The 16,898-nt window shown below is 49.2% G+C and overlaps 1 protein-coding gene across 8 annotated transcripts in view; it reads right to left on the reverse strand.

Moving 5' to 3' along the window:
• Positions 1-16,898, reverse strand: part of CUX1 (cut like homeobox 1) — a 364,880-nt gene that overhangs the window by 128,405 nt on the left and 219,577 nt on the right. For all 8 annotated transcript variants that reach the window (XM_039243512.1, XM_039243511.1, XM_039243513.1 and 5 more), the window contains 2 exons: positions 14,694-14,770; positions 13,185-13,251 (listed from right to left, as the gene is read on the reverse strand). In XM_039243512.1, coding sequence (XP_039099443.1) covers positions 13,185-13,251; positions 14,694-14,770 — 144 coding nt within the window. The remainder of the gene's footprint in view (positions 1-13,184; positions 13,252-14,693; positions 14,771-16,898) is intronic.

The raw sequence follows: 16,898 nt of genomic DNA on the forward strand, positions 1-16,898 counted from the left end.
AGCACTGTGCGAAGTTCTAGGGCAAAAAGTATTCAGAGGGACCAGTCATGGCCCTCAAGATGCTGCAGGTCTACTGTGAATGCTGAACTTCTCTTGTGCTGTGGTCCCTTCCAAAAGTCACTCAAGAGCGTGGGCCTCTTCCTAGAAAAACGTTTTAAAAACGCATGTTTACTAAGAAAACACTTATTTTGAAGTGCAGTTATTCTAGTACTTAAAAGAAAAAAAAGTACCCAAATTTAGGATCTAGTAACAAACCTTCTTTACTGATGCATGAAATAATGGACCTCGTGGTGGGTCTGAGGACCATGGGCTATGTGAGGGACCAACAGCAATTGTAATGTGATGGAAAATCTGATTTCCACTTGTAACCAAGTCACAGGTTCCTATTCTGGTTTTTAATTCATTTTTTAAATTTATTTATTCACTTTGAGAGAGAGAGTGCAAGTTGGGGAGGGGCGCAGAGAGAGGGAGAGAGAATCCGAAGCAGGCTCTGCACCATCAGTGCAAAGCCTGACGGGGGCCTCGAACTCATGAACTGTGAGATCATGACCTGAGCCGAAATCTAGAGTTGGACGCTTAAATGACCGAGTCCCCCAGGCACTCCTCTTATTCTGGTTTGTTGACCTCATTTGCAAGGGAAGGAAATGCTACATCATAGTCAGACGTTAGTGACAATAAAGATGTGTGTTTTCTGGGGGTCCAAATTCATGGTCCCCTCCCACCCCACTCTTTCCCTGGAACGGGAAAGACCAGAATCCCCCTTAAAGCACATGCAGAGGCTGGTGTAGGTAAGTGTGGGCACAGGAACGGATGGGGAAGGGCAGGGATTTGCTTCTGAAGAAAAGGCTGGTGACTAGGAACTGGGATGTCAGAGCATGGTGAGCACTGGTGAGCCGAGATTCTACGAGGGGAGTAATCATGAGATTTGGCAGGAAATGAGGCGGTGAAGGCGGGACTGCCTCCCTAAGCATCCCGTGCGCTAGGTCATGATTTTTCAGCAGAGGCAAGAAAGAGCCACGGGAAGATTTTAAGGAGGGCAGATTTTAACAGGATGAGATTTATATTTCAGGAAGATACTCTGAGCAGACACTTGGAGGATGGATTAGTCTAGGGAGAAATTGGCAGCAGGGAGATCCATTGGGAAGATACTGAAGTAGCAGGGCCAAGAGATGAAAAGAGTCTAATTATTACAGTGAGAAGGGGAGGGATGCAGCATGTCTCAAGGAGGTGGAATTAATGTGGATTAGACCCTCGGGATGATAGAGGCAGGAAGGGCCCTCTGGCTCTGGAATAAAGAAGGACCCTTTTTGCCTTAGGTAGGAAGAAACGGAAGAAAAGCTGTAGGAAAGTCACAGAGCATAGTGAGCTCACTTGAATTTGAGATGCCCATGAAAGAACTGTCTGGCAAGGAGCTGGAAACATAAAGCCTTCTCTGTTGGGTACTAACCTTTTTCCTATTGCTTTGTCAGGACTCTTTACATATAGATAGGTATGTCATAGAAAGTGCAAATATTTTTGTCAGTTTATCAATCAATTCACAGAAAGCCACGGTGAATTTCCCTGATTTCCACCTTTGGCTTTCTGCTTAGAAAGGTTTTTTCCCACCCCCACATCATATAAGTAGCCATCTAAGATTTCTCCTAGTGTTTTTTTTTTTACACTTACATACTTAAAACAGCTAGACTTGATTCTGCATGGACTCAGCTCTGACTCGTCTTTTACATAGTGAGCCAATTATTCAGACACCGCCTATTGAAAACTCTGTCCTTCTCTAACTTAAACTCACGCAATTTTTACAGATAGCTGTTTCTAAAACAAACCCTTAATTGCAAAATTTTCACTAATATACACAGCTACCAGCAAAAGGAAAAACAAAAAAACCCCCAGTCAACCATATGCCTACATACAAAACTGACCATTTGATGTAAGTGGTCCTTTTTCCATTATTGATGACAAGTTAATTCTTCCTTCCTTTTTTTTTTTTTTTTTTTTTAGTATGTTTCATGCCCAGAGCAGAGTCCAACACAGGGCTTGAACTCACAAACCTGAGATCAACACCAGAGAGGATATCGTCAGACAGTTAACCGGCTGAGCCACCCACGTGCCCCCAGATTCTGTATTTCTAACCACGCTTGTGCTTCCCGTGGAGAAGCGGGACTATTTGCAAATCTTTCTGCTCGGCAAATCCTAAAAACCATACAGCTTTCTTAAGGGTCGAGAAGAGCGCATCAGCGCATCAGAGTGAGGACAAATGTTGAAAAGATAAATGAAAAGGTAAAAAATATATGCTAGCCAATAAAATTTTGAGAGGAGGCTGCTCTTGTGCTCCAGGCTATTTGGAGAACGTTCCAAACACCACATCGTTTCATTCCCCCCTCCCCCCCGACTCCTTTAGGTTTACCTTTAGGGAAATCAGAGGGCGCCCGTGCGGTCATTTGGGGGTTAATTCTCACTGATGCTGAATGCCCCGAGTCTTTGCTTGTTCATCAGAGCATTAAATCTGAAGGCTCAGGAGAGCAGTGCAGCCAGGCTGCACAGTGAAGCTATAAAGTTCTGCATTAAAAATTCATATCGCAGGCTCGCCTCGGAACTCGGCTCTGGCTGAAAGGAGAGCTGACGGGGAAATATGAGACACCCCACTGTCTTTCTGGCAATTGGAGACATTCCTCAACAAACAGCACCTCAGGAAGGGAATGAAAGGGCAAACAAGCCGTGAAGGAAATCAATGAGTTCAATTATCTCCCTTGCTCTCGCTCTCCTATAGGAAACTTTTCATTCTTCAGGCTGCTTCCAAAAAGTTTTGTTTTTTTTAAAAACCATATCCCAGAATGAGAGCTCTAGACATCCTTGCTCGTGCCCAGATGTTTGGCACCTCTCTTAATTTGTTTTACGACAGTCCAGAGAGCCCCAAATCCTCCAACCCGCACGGGGTGAGCTCTCTCCTGGAGTCTGAGAGTCGCCTCAATGCACGGCCAGTGGGGACCGCATGCGGGACAACTCGCTCTCTCGTCGGAAGATGGGCCTGCGCAGCACATGTGGCATTTAGATTTCAGCAGACCCGCTCGGTGGTTATGAACCTCCAGAGGTTAAGCCATTAATGGCTCTGCATAGTGTGCTCCTGCGTTTTCTGTACCCCCCACCACCCCTCCCCTGCCTTAGGAGCACACGAAGGGCAACTGGCTACGAGTCCCTTAGGACGATGACTCCCACAGCCGCAGTGTGCTGACGTGGACCAAGAGGCACAGACACACTGGCTCTCACAAGGTCAACACAGATAAAGGATGGGGCCGTCCGGGGTTGGGAAAGACCTTGGGCTGGGGGAACTCGACCACCATAGTTTCCGCCGGGCCAGGCAACAGCAGTGGTGACTGTATGCCCTGTTGGCGGAGGGTTTGTGTGCGGACCCCACAGCAGGCACTTCACGGGGGCACTGCTTCATTTCCCTGATGAGGAAACTCAGGCCCGAGTATAGACATGGGCGCCGGAGGCTGGGGCTCTCTTCCTCCTGCTCACGCTGTCCCCCATGGCCGGGGGAGAGCCTTCCCTGGAAGACGGGCAGACAGGCTGGGAGATCCAGCTTCTGGGAAGCAACTCGGGGATAGAGTGAAGAGAGCAAAAAAAAAAAAAAAAAAAAATGGCAGGCTCTTCAATGCTGCCCGCTGTCATCCGGCCCAATCTGCTCATTGTACTAGTGAGGACACAGCTACTGCTGAGGAAGGGGGCTTTGTGAGGCCACGCCGGTGGCAGAGCTGGGGCCGGAACCCGGGGTCTCCTGACAACATGCCTATAGCCGCCTCTACCGTCCAGAGAAGGCCGGGGCATCGATCACTGTCACAAAGCAGCCGTCTGGTAGTGAGGCCAGTGCCACAGGGGCCCTCGGAGCATTCTGGGAGTCCAGAGTCTCCATCTGATGATGCCACAGGGAGGCCACCTAAAAATGTGACAGCCGCTGGCAGGATAAGGAGGCACAGAAAGACAGAGCATGTCTGAAGCGTTCTAGTTTTAACCGCAAGGCAAGGGCGCAGTGTAATGAATAAGGCTCCCGGACAACAGGGTCACACACAGTCCACGGCACACCCATTTGATGGGATACTGCACGGCTCACAGTAAGTTTCTGAACTTTCGTTAAGGACATGAAAGAGACACATGTCAAGTAAAAAAACAAAACAAAACAAAACCCAACAAAAACCAACCAACAGCCTAGATGGGAAAAGTGCCTATCAATCTGACACCATCTGTAAAAGACACAGAATTAACAAAGCATGGTCTAGAAAAAAGATAGGAAGGAATACGCCAAAGCATTAATGAGGGCTATCTCTGCATCATGAGATAGTACATGTTTTTGGAAACTGTTTAAATTTTTCGAAATTTGGCATAATACACACGCAGGACTTCTGTAATTAGAAGGAATATATGGCATATAAAAGGGGCTGATCTTCACTGATGTGGAGGCGTTCCGTGGGAAGAAGAGTCTCTCGCTTCCGCCAGCCCTGCTGCTTCCCTTCCAAAGGGCACTGCACCGGTCAGTGTGCATCTGATCACATTCTCCTCTGCTGCCCGGGTAGCGAGAAGACACAGGAGATGTGCTGCGCCACAGTGGCCAGCGTGGTCATGGGCCTCAGCAGCAGCCAGGGACTCCCGCAGTGAGCCAGAAATTCCTCTTGGAGGGATTTCACTGGGGGCAGGAAGTGGCGCACATGCTCTGGGCCGGGCCTCTGAGACTCTTCCTTCTTGAAGCTTTCATGGTTTGGATTGGCTCCCGCTTTCTCCCTTGAAGCTACCAGCTTCTTTAGGCTGTCCTTCCAGAGAGTCAATGAGGTCACTGGTCAGGGTCCAAGCCGCGGGCTACTCAGACCTCATCCACCTGTTGCTGAAGTCTCATGCTGACTTAGTACTCGATTAAAGTCTCTCTTGAGGATGTACCTGCGACCATGCTGGGGTGCACATGGTATACAGGGAACAAGACGAGGGTCATCCTTAGGGTGCCTGGGAGGCTCCGCTGGTTAAGCGTCCAACGTTGGCTCAGGTCGTGATCTCACCATTCAGGAGTTTGAGCCCCGCGTCAGGCTCTGTGCTGATGGCGTAGAGTCTGCTTTGGAAGATCTGTCTCCCTTTCTCTCTGCCCCTCCCCCACTCTCTCAAAAATAAAAAAAAGATGAGGGCCCTCCTCGGAGGCAGTTCAGTTGACATCTGTCAACACTGTGCAACTTGCAGGAACACTTCCATTATGTGCTCCGCCCGCGGTCTGGGAAGCAGGATGGCACACATGTTTTAACGCCTATCTTACAGGCCATCAGATGCACCGTGATGGCCACCAATCGCTGTTCTCTCCAACGGTTCCCAAATCTGTTTCCTTGCGCTTCAAACGCTGAGCTCCTCAAGATCTACCTTTATAGCGAATCAGGAAAACTTCAAGGGTCTCTAAAAACACAAAACGTTTACAAAAGCCCGCCAAACCCAGGTGACAATCAAGGAATAGTGCTTTTTCTCTAGTGCCCTCTCCACGGATGCAGGATGAACATGATTACTACCTCTCCGTCCGCGAACACGCGATACACACACCACATATGGGATCTGCTATGTACCGGTACACGTATATGTTTTAGCGTACAGAGCACAGCGTGTGAGCCCCTGTGCAGATCCCATCTGGAACCACCCACCCCCTCTACTCTGCTCTTCCAGCACGTGACACGCTTGACACTTTAACGGAGGCTTTTACGAAGATTCGCTGAAGGTGGGAGGCAGAGGGATTGCCGGTTCTCACAGGCATCTGGAGTCCACGAACAGGTGAAGAATCCTTGGCGCTCGGAGGAAATTCTAGTGGATTTGAAAACACGAGGCCACCCCCTCCTTCCCGCGCAGCGAGCGCCCTGGGCTGGGAAACCTCTGGATCTGGGCTGCCTGGGCAACGCTGTTGTTGCTGCAGGCGCCAGGGAAAGTCCTTCAGGGCTCCCAAGGCATCGGGTTTTAGGTGTGAAGCCGAATACTTGTGCAGGGATGGAAAATCCCAGGAATTCTGCAAAATGCACAGTTTCACTCTTCAGGAGATAAAGCTACAGGAAAAAAATTAAAAAGTCCTTGGCTATTCCCTGCAAGTGTGATTTGGTAGCCTCTACAGTTGAAGGGGACAGTAGGGTTCTTTACTTGGGCCCATCCATCCCCACGAACCCATAAAAGTAGCTGCCTATTTTTAGGGAAATTAATCTAACCAGGATAATTACAGCAACTCGTACTGGAAACTGATGACTCATCAAAAAGACAGGAAACAGAAAACGTTCCGTTCTTAAAGGTACAGCAGACAGACTCCATTTCAGGACACTCAAGTTGGTATTTGCAAATGCAATCGAGGGATGAGGGCCGCCCTACCGGATTATCAAAACATTTGTGATTCTTGGGCTTTGTCAGCTGGGCTCTACCTGGCCCAGGTTCCTAAGTCTTTTGAGTGGAAGCATAAAAAAATAAATCTGAGAGCCACCAGTCTGGAAGGGCCAACAGGGTGGGGCTTGTGGGGAGAGAAAGCTTGAAACTCTTCCCGGAAACCTCTCACCTGATGCTCTCACCAGCACCAGAATGGGACTTCGAGGGCCACTAGGGCCGTGTGTGTGAACAGCCCTGGATTTGGAGTGTGTGCAAAAGCCTCCGAGAAATAGCCCAGAGCGATCCGTGTGCAGGGAGGGTGTCTACACCCCAGCCACTCATCGGCACACCATCTGCACTTCCGCCCTGGGTGTTGTGTCTGGAGCCGCCCCTTGTCAAACTGCCTCATGAGGCCTCTGTGCCCTGCTGCTAGGCATTCCCTACCTCCACAATGTGGGGTACAGGCTCCCCTCAACCACTCGATAAAGCCCTAAGACGGCTCACTTGAGAAAGTTTCCTTTCTCAGAGCACACAGCACTTTGTGAGAAATAGTTACATACGTGCTGTAAAGGAAATACTTGGAAGTCAACCCAAGTGAAGTTCCCCATAAATGTCTCGTTTGTAATATACTAGCTAAGTATGTGTATATACAATGCAGTGCTTTTAAAAAGTACATAGGAGGAGTGCCTGGGTGGCTCAGTTGGTTAAGTGTCCGACTTCGGCTCAGGTCATGATCTCACGGTTCGTGGGTTCGAGCCCCACGTCGGGCTCTGTGCTGACAGCCAGCTCAGAGCCTGGAGCCTGCTTCGGATTCTGTATCTTCCTCTCTCTCTGACCCTCCCCTGCTCATGCTGTCTCTCTCTCTCTCAGAAATAAATAAAACAGGGGCGCCTGGGTGGCTTAGTCGGTTAAGCGTCCGACTTTCGCTTGGGTCATGATCTCGCGGTTCGTGGGTTCGAGCCCCACGTCGGGCTCTGTGCTGACTGCCAGCTCAGAGCCTGGAGCCTGTTTCAGTCTGTGACTCCCTATCTCTCTGACCCTCCCCTGCTCACAGTGTCTCTCTCTCTCCTAGAAATAAATAAAAAAATATTAAAAAAATAAAATNACAACAACAAAAAATAAATAAAACATTAAAAAAAATTTTTTTAAAGTACATAGAAAAGGTACAGAACATGAGTAACCTTAAGAAATTTTCATTTTTTTCTGGCAGGAGAGGTCTGGGAGGTGCAAATTCCCCTAAGACTAACATTAGCTGCAAAATATTAGAGCATTTCAGTGCAGTCAGATATTTTCTTTTATCAGAGGCTCAGAGTCCCAGACCACAGCCTAAGAGGATCAGAACAAGCTGTCTGTATATGTTAGAACCACCGAAACCCCTTTTGCAACCAGGATTCTGGGGACAGAGCAAAGATGTGGCCGTATCTTCCTTGAAGAAAAAAAAAAAAGGAATTCCGGCCCTGTTGCGCAGGAGGCTAGTCTGGGAGGGTGACCCCCGCCTGCGGCGTCAGGCGCCAACCCAGCCACGAGCCCAGGTGAATGGCTGCGGAAGGTGGCCGGCCGGGCCTCTCTCTGGGGCTAGCTGCCACGTGCCAAAACGAAGCCCGTCCACCCCCACGGCCATCCCGGGAGCTGTTCAAAGTCCACACCGCTGTGCTTGGCTAGAATCCCCAAGGTAAAGTCAGTCAGGGCGCCGCATCTCCATTTGCTAACAAAAGTGGGACGATCTGCACATCTGAGAAAGGAGGGATCTTCTGAACTCAAAAAAAAAAAAAAAAAAAAAGCAGAGAAATAATTCATTTATTTAACCCAGAATCGGTTATAATCTGCAACCCTGCAATCCTCTTACACAACTGTTTTGGCAAAGCCCCCTGTGTTCTGACAAATATTAAACTGTGCTTGCCATTTGTCTAAGGAATCTCGCATTAATAAACATGAAGAAGAACACTTTTACCTCCCACTCTAAATGACAGGACAAAACAAAGACCAGCTGTATTCATCAATGGGCCCTTGTTCTGCACATAAAGGCTAATTACATTTTGCTTCAAGCCTACACATGGAAAACTTTACCGCTGCTGTCCCCGACAAGTCAGCCTGCGCTGTCCCAGCTGACGCAGGGCGGTGACCGCACACAATGAACCAAGCTCTCGGAACAGCCCCGGTGCCTTCGACCTGCAGGCTTCTTTCCAGAATGGGGGTGAGGGAGGGTCGCCCCCGTGACATCTCCCGGGTGACGGAGAGGCAGAGGCAACGTGGGCTCTTCAAATCCCATCGGGAGATGGGGCCATTAAAGTCGACTCTCCCGGACGCTTGCTAATTTCTGAAACGCACAAGCCCTACCGTCAGCTTGTTGGGAATGGGCTCTATTCAGTGACAGCAGATAGCTCGTGCCGAGGGGGCTGTCACCATGCCGGGCGCTGCCTGCACACCTTCCCATTACTCTGCACAACCAGCCAGCATCTTGACCGCCACTGCGCCCCCTGCTGCAGGGTGAGGCCAGCGGGAGTGGTGGTCAGTGGGCCGCAGATGAGCACACAGAGCATCGTGGACCCCACGACCCGCTCCGGGGTCAGCCTTCTTCGAAGCCCATGCTCCGCTGCGCGGCCCCCACCCACTTCCTGCGTTTTCTGTCAACAAGTGTTTAAGAATCCCTACTCTCAGGGAGAGAAAAAAATTGTTGTGAGACAGTTTAAGACCATTTGTGACAACATTTACCCCTGGTGGGCTTGTATTCATAAACAGAAAGACATCTAGTCTAATGAGATATGTGGAGGGTGGGCGTGAGGCAGATGGTAGAGTGACCAGCATTTTCCCCAGAAAATAGAAGGGGAGAGGGATGGGGGGAGCAGCGTCCATCTATATATGGGATCTCTGAGGCTGAAGCAATCCCCTCAAAGCTACAAGAAAGTAGTGATTATTAACTCAGTCCATTCTCCACATTTTTTGTGGATTACTTACTCTGGGAACCATGTACAGTAAGCGTTTGGCCCTAGGCTGCCTTTTTGTTAGCAGTTAGTCCATTTCCGACTTGGGAAATGCCTGAGCCCTGTGGAGGCCCGAGTCCACCCTCCTCCCCTCGCCCAGCCCCGCACACGCTGCACTCACCCTGCCCCATCCCGGTGGTCGGCACTTCTGGCTCACTCCCCAGGTCAGACTGGCCGGCCTGTGTTTTCACTCCCTTTGCCTCCAGCAGCCACTGGCTGGAACTCATCTTTTAACCTCAAACCATATGCCACCTCCTTCAGGAAGGCTTCCCTGATTACCCTTTCCTTTTGTTCCACCTGGGTGGACCTCCCCTGGAGGCTGCCGTCTGGTCTCTGCAGAGTCTGGCCATGAGAATCCTGGCACCGGGAAGGAGGGATGGGGAGGGCAAGGGTCTTCTAAAGCTGCCGTCCGGCCTCTGTGGTTTCCCTGCTCCCTGGCTCGGGCTGAGTGTGCTGTCTGTTTTCCGTGGACACCCTGACAGCACAGGGGCTGTGCTAACCAACATCCCCCCATCACAGCAGTGACCACACTGGATTGCGATGGCTCCCCCCCTCCACCGAGCCTTCTATCTCAGGGTTTCCGAGCCCAGCAAAGGGCCAGGCGCAGAGGAGGCTTCTAGGAACGTGTGAGTGCTGACAAGTAGATCTATTCTATCCAAGTCATGCCCAACACGACTTCGGCTCGTGTGCCACACCTCTGGCTCCCTCCTCGTCGCTGGAGAAGATGAGAATTTCCTGCTCTGGTCCCAGGAGTGGACGCCCCCCAAGAGAGTCCGCGGCCCCATAAGCAGTTTGTAACAATAGCAAAGCATGTTTACACGCTAGAACAAGCAACTCTCATGCTTTTTGATTCTATGTTCCGGTTCCTGTAGTTTGGTGAAAATGAGCAAGTAATGCATAGATTTTCATTTATTTGGACTTGGGGGGAAAACACTTTTTGGCCTTAAGACAGCCGGGTAAGAAGAGAAAGTCTAGAGATGTTTCTCACTGAGCCCACACCAGTTACAACCACACCGTTTCCCATCAGATGCCAGCAGGTTGGAGCCCCAGGTGACCTTGCTGATTCAGGCGACCCAAGATGTAATGTTTGTACTTATAAAACGACAGAGCCGGCTCCTTAGGAACAGCCCAGGAGTCGACACGTCTGCGGACAATAACTAGAAAAACACTTAAGACTGAAAATCATCCTTGTCATCTTAAGAGGTACCTCCGCCCCCCTCCTAGGGAGCAGGGCCCTGACTTTGGTTAACTGGCAGTTCTGGGTGAGAGAAGTCTCTGCCCAGCATCAGCCCGGCCACTAGCAAGGTCAAGGAGGGTGGGCACAGAGGATGAGAGACCCTGCTTCTCTGGTCTGTCTCCCAGTAGCTCCCTAACCCCCCCCCCCCCCCCCCCCCCCCCCCCCCCCCCCCCCCCCACCAGCCACCATATTCTCTACCTAGAGAAATGGAAACCTGTGAGCAGGGATCATTTATTTAAATCCTTCCCACGTGGCTGTTCTCTGCTGCGTTAGTTCCTCAACCCCTAAAACAAACCGATTAAATGGACACACATTTTCTACATGGCTCTTTAGAAGCCCAGGGAGAAATTATGACTGTAAACCAGGGACCAGTACTTAGCTATCATGTGACAAGTGGCATTATGTGCTGTCATTTCTGAACAGTTTTGGTAGACGCTACATGTCACCAGGCTGCTTCTCTCCCTGCCAAGTAGGTGGACGTCCGTGGCTAATAGCACCTCCCCAGCGTGCCTGCGAGGACACGGCAGGAGACACCGGCTTCTGGAAGGCGAGCTTTTATAATGCTCCCAGAGCAGTGGCTTTCCCAAGAAATTCTGATTGAGACCCACAAGCAGAACTATGTTTTACACTGAGGCCCAATAGCTGTATGTTTACATTTTTAGATTTAGACGCCTAATTACCACAAAAGGGTCGGACAACAATACCTGACTTTACTATGTGCCATGAGCCATGATATTTTCGACCCTATTCTGTTATTTTGATTCCTATCATATTTTACTGCCCGACTGGCTGGTTGCAACTCACTAAAATGACTTCACGCTGTGACTCCCAGTCTGAAAATACTGAGACTGGTTGAACGAGCTTTTACGTGCAAAGTAACGCAGACTTTGGCTAATTATAGAAATGCGAGATGTATGTATGTTTTCTAGAAAGGGGTGTGGTTTGCTAAAAATAAAATATTGAAAACCAGTGAAATAAACAGATCACCACCAAAATCACTGAGTTTTGTCAGCGAGTGAATTGATGTTAATAAGAGGCCATGGGCCAGAGAACCAGCAACGCGTCAAGAGATGAAACTATTTTAGGAGGAAAATTCTATAACCTGAGGACTGTATCAGATGGAACAGACACTAGCTGATCTCTGTATCAAATGAAAACATTGTAACTAAAAACATGGAATTTACCAAAAAACACAACTACTATTCTGCTTAGTAGATAAAGTCCAGGTGGAAAGAAAACAAGAACCAAGATGGCAGACTGGCAGAATAGGAAGCCAGACACGGACACTGGGGAACACCAGGGTGTCAGTGGTTGGGATGGCATCTATGAGCTTACATCGGGGGGTGAAGGGGGGACGGTCCTGCACGTCTGCCATCCCATCGACCGTGATGCCCCAGGTTGGAGGAGTTAATACGGGAGCCTGCAGGTCTGAAAGTAAAATCTTAACACCTATCCTACACCTTAGAGCCAGCTCATTCTATCTCACCTGAAGCCACACTCAGAACACTGACAGGTGAGGGTAAGATGATCTGGCAATTTCCACTGCGATTAGATATGCCAACAGGTCAGCCAGGGTCGCCGAGACGGAGGAGAGTATTTTGGTCTTCGTGCCGGAATTCTGTGCTCATGATCAAAACTGGTTTTGACCACCAGGCCCGGGTAGTTGGGCTCTCAAGTTCTGGAGCCACTAATTAACACAGAGCAAAGGCAAAGATCCCACCGAGAGAGGCCCCACGAGGCCCAGCAGCAACCTGGAAGGCCAAGGGCAAGTGTGATGGCCAGAGGGACAGGACAGCACAGGAGCCCTGGAGGAGGTGCGCTATTCGGGGGCACTCCCCCTGTCCCGCCCCCCACCCATGGCCACTGTGGGGGCACAGCAGGAGGGCACGGGGTCTGAGGGAGACAGGAGGAGCCTCCCAGCACAGGAGAAGGTGGGTCACGCTCTTGCCTGGTACTGCCCGTCTGGACTCTGGCAGAGGACCGCGTGCCTACGGACAATCTCCCTAGATGTACGTCAACACTATTCCTTCTTTTCGGGTGCTCTGCGTGGAGAGCGGGCTGGAACAGGCGTACCTATGGCAGATCACGCATTTCCTTCTGCCAAAGCCACCTTGTGACACACCTGTGACACACCTGCCCAGATGTACACACTCCCGATGTACCCGTGTCTGCACAGAGAGGCCTGGTGTCCTAAGGTAGGACTTGACTAAACACACCCGTGTGGGAGCCAAAGACCCAGACACGGGGAAGAGGACAGGATTTGCACAGATCAAACTCCACAAAATGTCTCCTGTATCACATCTTCTGTAGTTGCCCTTTCCCCAAAACTTTCTTAGGAAAAGGCACATGTTGGCGAGGCTTCAGAGTAATTACAGATGGAAGTTCCAGCATCTGACAGCACCAGAGAGTATGGTCACATCTTGGGTAGTAAACTGAGGCGAGGAGCTCATGGGGGAGCCGCTGAGGCCAAGCACCTCCCGAATCCCATACAGCTTTGCAAAAGCCGACAGACAGGAGAGCAAAGCTGGGGGAATTTTCAATGGATTAGCAAAATACAGGTGACACCCAGCCGAAAGCATGCGGACAGAGGAAGCCAGGCCGAGACTTACTTGGCAGTAATTTCTTCATCATATTTGGTTTTCAGGTCAAATAATTCTGTTCGGGTTTTTTCCAGGGCTGGAAGGCAGAGGACACAAAACCGTAACGTAAGATGCCAGTTGTCTAAATTAAATTAAAAAAGCCAAAGTATACAAGCAATACAGTCTCATCCAGGGAGTGGAAGATTATGAAAGCACACAGAACTCCTGAAAATACCCCTTCTCTTCCGCCTCGTCCATGCGCCTCCTCGGAGAGAACGTCGGGTCCTGGCTCGGTGAGCAGATTCCCTGCTTTTACGTGTATTTTATTGCTTAAAAAGTATTTCTGTACATAACTGCATATATAGGTATATTTTCCCCTCTGCATAAATCAGATGATAAGAATATATTCTGAGACTTGCTGTTTTCCTTTAGCAGAAGGGCATGAAAAGCTCTCCAGGGCAGGACATAGGCAGTAACAATTATGAGCAAGTTCTCGTATGGAGCTTCCCAAATGCCAGACACCTTAGGACCCGCTTAGAAGCGAAGGTTCTGGGGTAAGGAGCTTAGATGCTCCCAAACAGGCCACTACCACCCAGTGGCTCCACCCACAGGCAATTTACATTCCCATCAATACCATGTGTGTGGCCGCTTGCCTCTACTGGATATTATCCATTAAAAAAAATTCTTTTGACAGTCTGACAAGCAAAAGGATCTTTCCCTGATTTAATCAGCATCTCCCCGCCTGTTAAGAACCGTTAATGTTTCTTTTTTTTTAATATGTGCACTGGCTGCGGGCATTTCTTCCGCAAACTGCCCGTTTGCGTGGCTAGCAACCGGTTCTACTGGACTGTTTCTCTCTATTGATGTGTTACTGGTTTTTAGGGGGTCTCTAGATTTGCGGGGAGGTATTATTCACGTGTCTGTAAATGTGCTGTGACTACGTTCTCACACTCGGTCGTGTGGTTTTCACTTGGACTCTGAGGTCGTCCGATGTTTCCCCCACCCACTTAAATTCGGTATATCATGCGGTTCCCCTTTCAGGGAAAGAAAAAAAAGGAAAAGAGAAAGACGGAGAAGAAAAAAGAAGTGTAAAGAAATGACAAAAAGTGTAGCACAGCCTTTTTCTGGGGTCTTAAATTTTAAAGGTCTGCCATGACTGTTCTTAACTGCACTTAGGGTGGAAATAAGTGGTTGGTTTTTTTTTTTTCCTTTCCTATTATTGTTCCAAATGAAATGTCAGTCCCTGACAGTTTGGTGATTTAGATGTGCTTGTTGGAAAAGGCACAGGAAAGAAAGGAGGGCTTGTGGAAGATGAAAATGGAATGCAGATCTTTCTGCTTCCGACACTAACAACTCAGGGCGGGTGGCTAATGGAGTCAAAGCAGAGGGGCTGGGGGCTCTCAGGAGTCACTCCTTCAGGGCAACCAGTACCAGCAGGGGCCTGAGGTGGGGGGACCTGGGAGACAGCCCAAAGTCCCCCCCTCCCCCCCCACTTTGGCCTTCCCTGGATGGACTACACTGGGATGACGGACAGCACACCTGTCTGCAGAGTCTGGACTTTGTGCTCTGCTTCCTCCAGCTTTGAGGTGGTGGACATCTGTGTCTCCTGCAGCTTTCTGGAAAGGAAGAGAATAAAGCCAAGCTGGTCATCTTGTTTTCCGACGTGACCATCTTGTGTGCTCTGCGGCTTGGTAGCCGGCAACAGGCACACAGCTGGTTACTGTGGCGCCTGCTCCCTGATCTTCAGCACCCCGACTCCGCACCCACAGAGGACTGCATGTGTGCTAATTGGTGCAGCCGGTCGTCTTAAATGTAACTTCTTCAAATGCCAGATATTTAAGGGGGGAAAAAAACCCCATCATCACGAACTCATTGTTTTCTGAAGTTACCCAAGAAGAATGATACATTTACATTTTGCTGACACAATGAAGGAATTTGTTAGGATAAAGGATGTGCTAATAGCTGTGACAGCTGTTCCTAATGGAATGCAGATGTGACCGTAATACCTCATGGGTGGTTCTCAACGTCTGAACCCAACATCCCCAGATTTACATTTCCCCTGATCTCCAAATGAATTCCCTGGTCAATAAATAGCATTTCTTCCTCCTCATCTGCAGAAGAGGTCTAAAAATAAGCTTATTATTTTTACATCACATGAATAGAACACAAGCTCCCATACTAACAAACCTGGGAATACAGAAAAGTAGAAATTACACCATAAAAAAAACATCACCCCGATTTCTATCACCTATGGAAAAAGCTTGCTCATGTTTTTGCTTATTTTAATGATAAAACTAATAAGAGGCTCCGAGTTTAAAAAAAAAACAACACACGCACAAAATACAGAAACTCCCCTGTAATATATGAGAGTGTAACATATATTTCCCGCCCCTTTGAATACGAAAGTGATCCTGGCACACAGGGCCTTCTTGCTCTTCTACTTATTTCCACACTCTGGAAGCGTTCTTCCTCATTCTTATTAAATCATTAACGTAACTGGCCTTTTTGGACACTGAGCTTGTTTAGTGCCTCTTTCTACTAAACAATTTTGCAGTCATCATTATGTAGATATTGCTGTATAATTCTGAGACGGAATCTGTTGGATGAAATGCTAACGGAGAATGTATACGGACAGAGTACATGCAGCGTATCTGTTGTTCCGATACTGAGAAACTTCCCCTCCTCTCCCCAAAACTCACTAACTTAAACTCTTACCAACAGTACATGTTTGTTTTCCTGTGCCAACACTGGGTAAAATTAAACCCAATTTTTTAACGTTTATTTATTTTTGAGACAGAGCACGAGCTGGGGAGGGGCAGAGAGAGAGGGAGACACAGAATCTGAAATAGGCTCCAGGCTCTGAGCTGTTTGTCAGCACAGAGCCCGCCGGAGCTTGAACCCACGAACTGTGAGATTATGACCTGAGTGGGTCAGATGCTTAACTGACTGAGCCACCCAGGCGCCGCAAGTGTCTGACTCTTAATTCTGGCTCAGGTCATGATCTCATGGTTCAGGAGTTCGAGCCCTGCATCTGGCCCCATGTCGAGCTATGCACTGACAGTGTGGGGCCTGCTTGGGATTCTCTCTCTCTGCCCCTTCCCCACTCATGCTCTCTCTCTCTCAAAATAAAAAAATAAACCAAAAGAAAAAAAAGAGTCTGCTCATCTTTCAGAGCCCGGACTCTGCATGGCTCACTTCTTTCCTGGGGGGCTGCACCTGGCCCCGCTCTCCCAGCCCCCGAGGGTCTGGCCTTGGTCCTGCAGCGAGGACTCTGGGAGGTGATGCAGGAGCACAAAGGAAGGCCAGGGCTGGAGTGCTGGTTTGGGCTCTGGTCCCACCTGTGGGTGACTCGCCGGGACAGCGTGGGCAGGTCCCTAATCTGAAGCCCAGTTTCTCGATCTGGAAAATGAGACTGTCCCCTCTTGAGGAATGTTCTGGGCACTCAGTGAGACAATGACCAGGGAGGGCGTGGCAAATGCTGAGTAGGCGCTGGCTGAGTGAATCAGGTCTTCTTAGTTTTTGCCAGTTTTTGTAAGAAACCTAACTTGCATTAAACTGTCGTTAACAGTAGTAAACTCCCTGGGAAAGTTCTGGGCGAGGTAGGCCAGCAGAAATCCAATGCCCACAATGGACGGATGATGCACTAACATATTTTACTGGGATCGGCTGCTCGATAGATGAAGCACGGAGATAAAGAAAAGGAGGCGAAAAAAAATACCCCAAACAAAACCCTGAGATTTGTGG

The sequence above is a fragment of the Hyaena hyaena genome, unplaced genomic scaffold, assembly GCF_003009895.1.
Source record: "Hyaena hyaena isolate Hyena2069 unplaced genomic scaffold, ASM300989v1 scaffold_228, whole genome shotgun sequence".
Classification (NCBI taxonomy): Eukaryota; Metazoa; Chordata; class Mammalia; order Carnivora; family Hyaenidae; genus Hyaena; species Hyaena hyaena.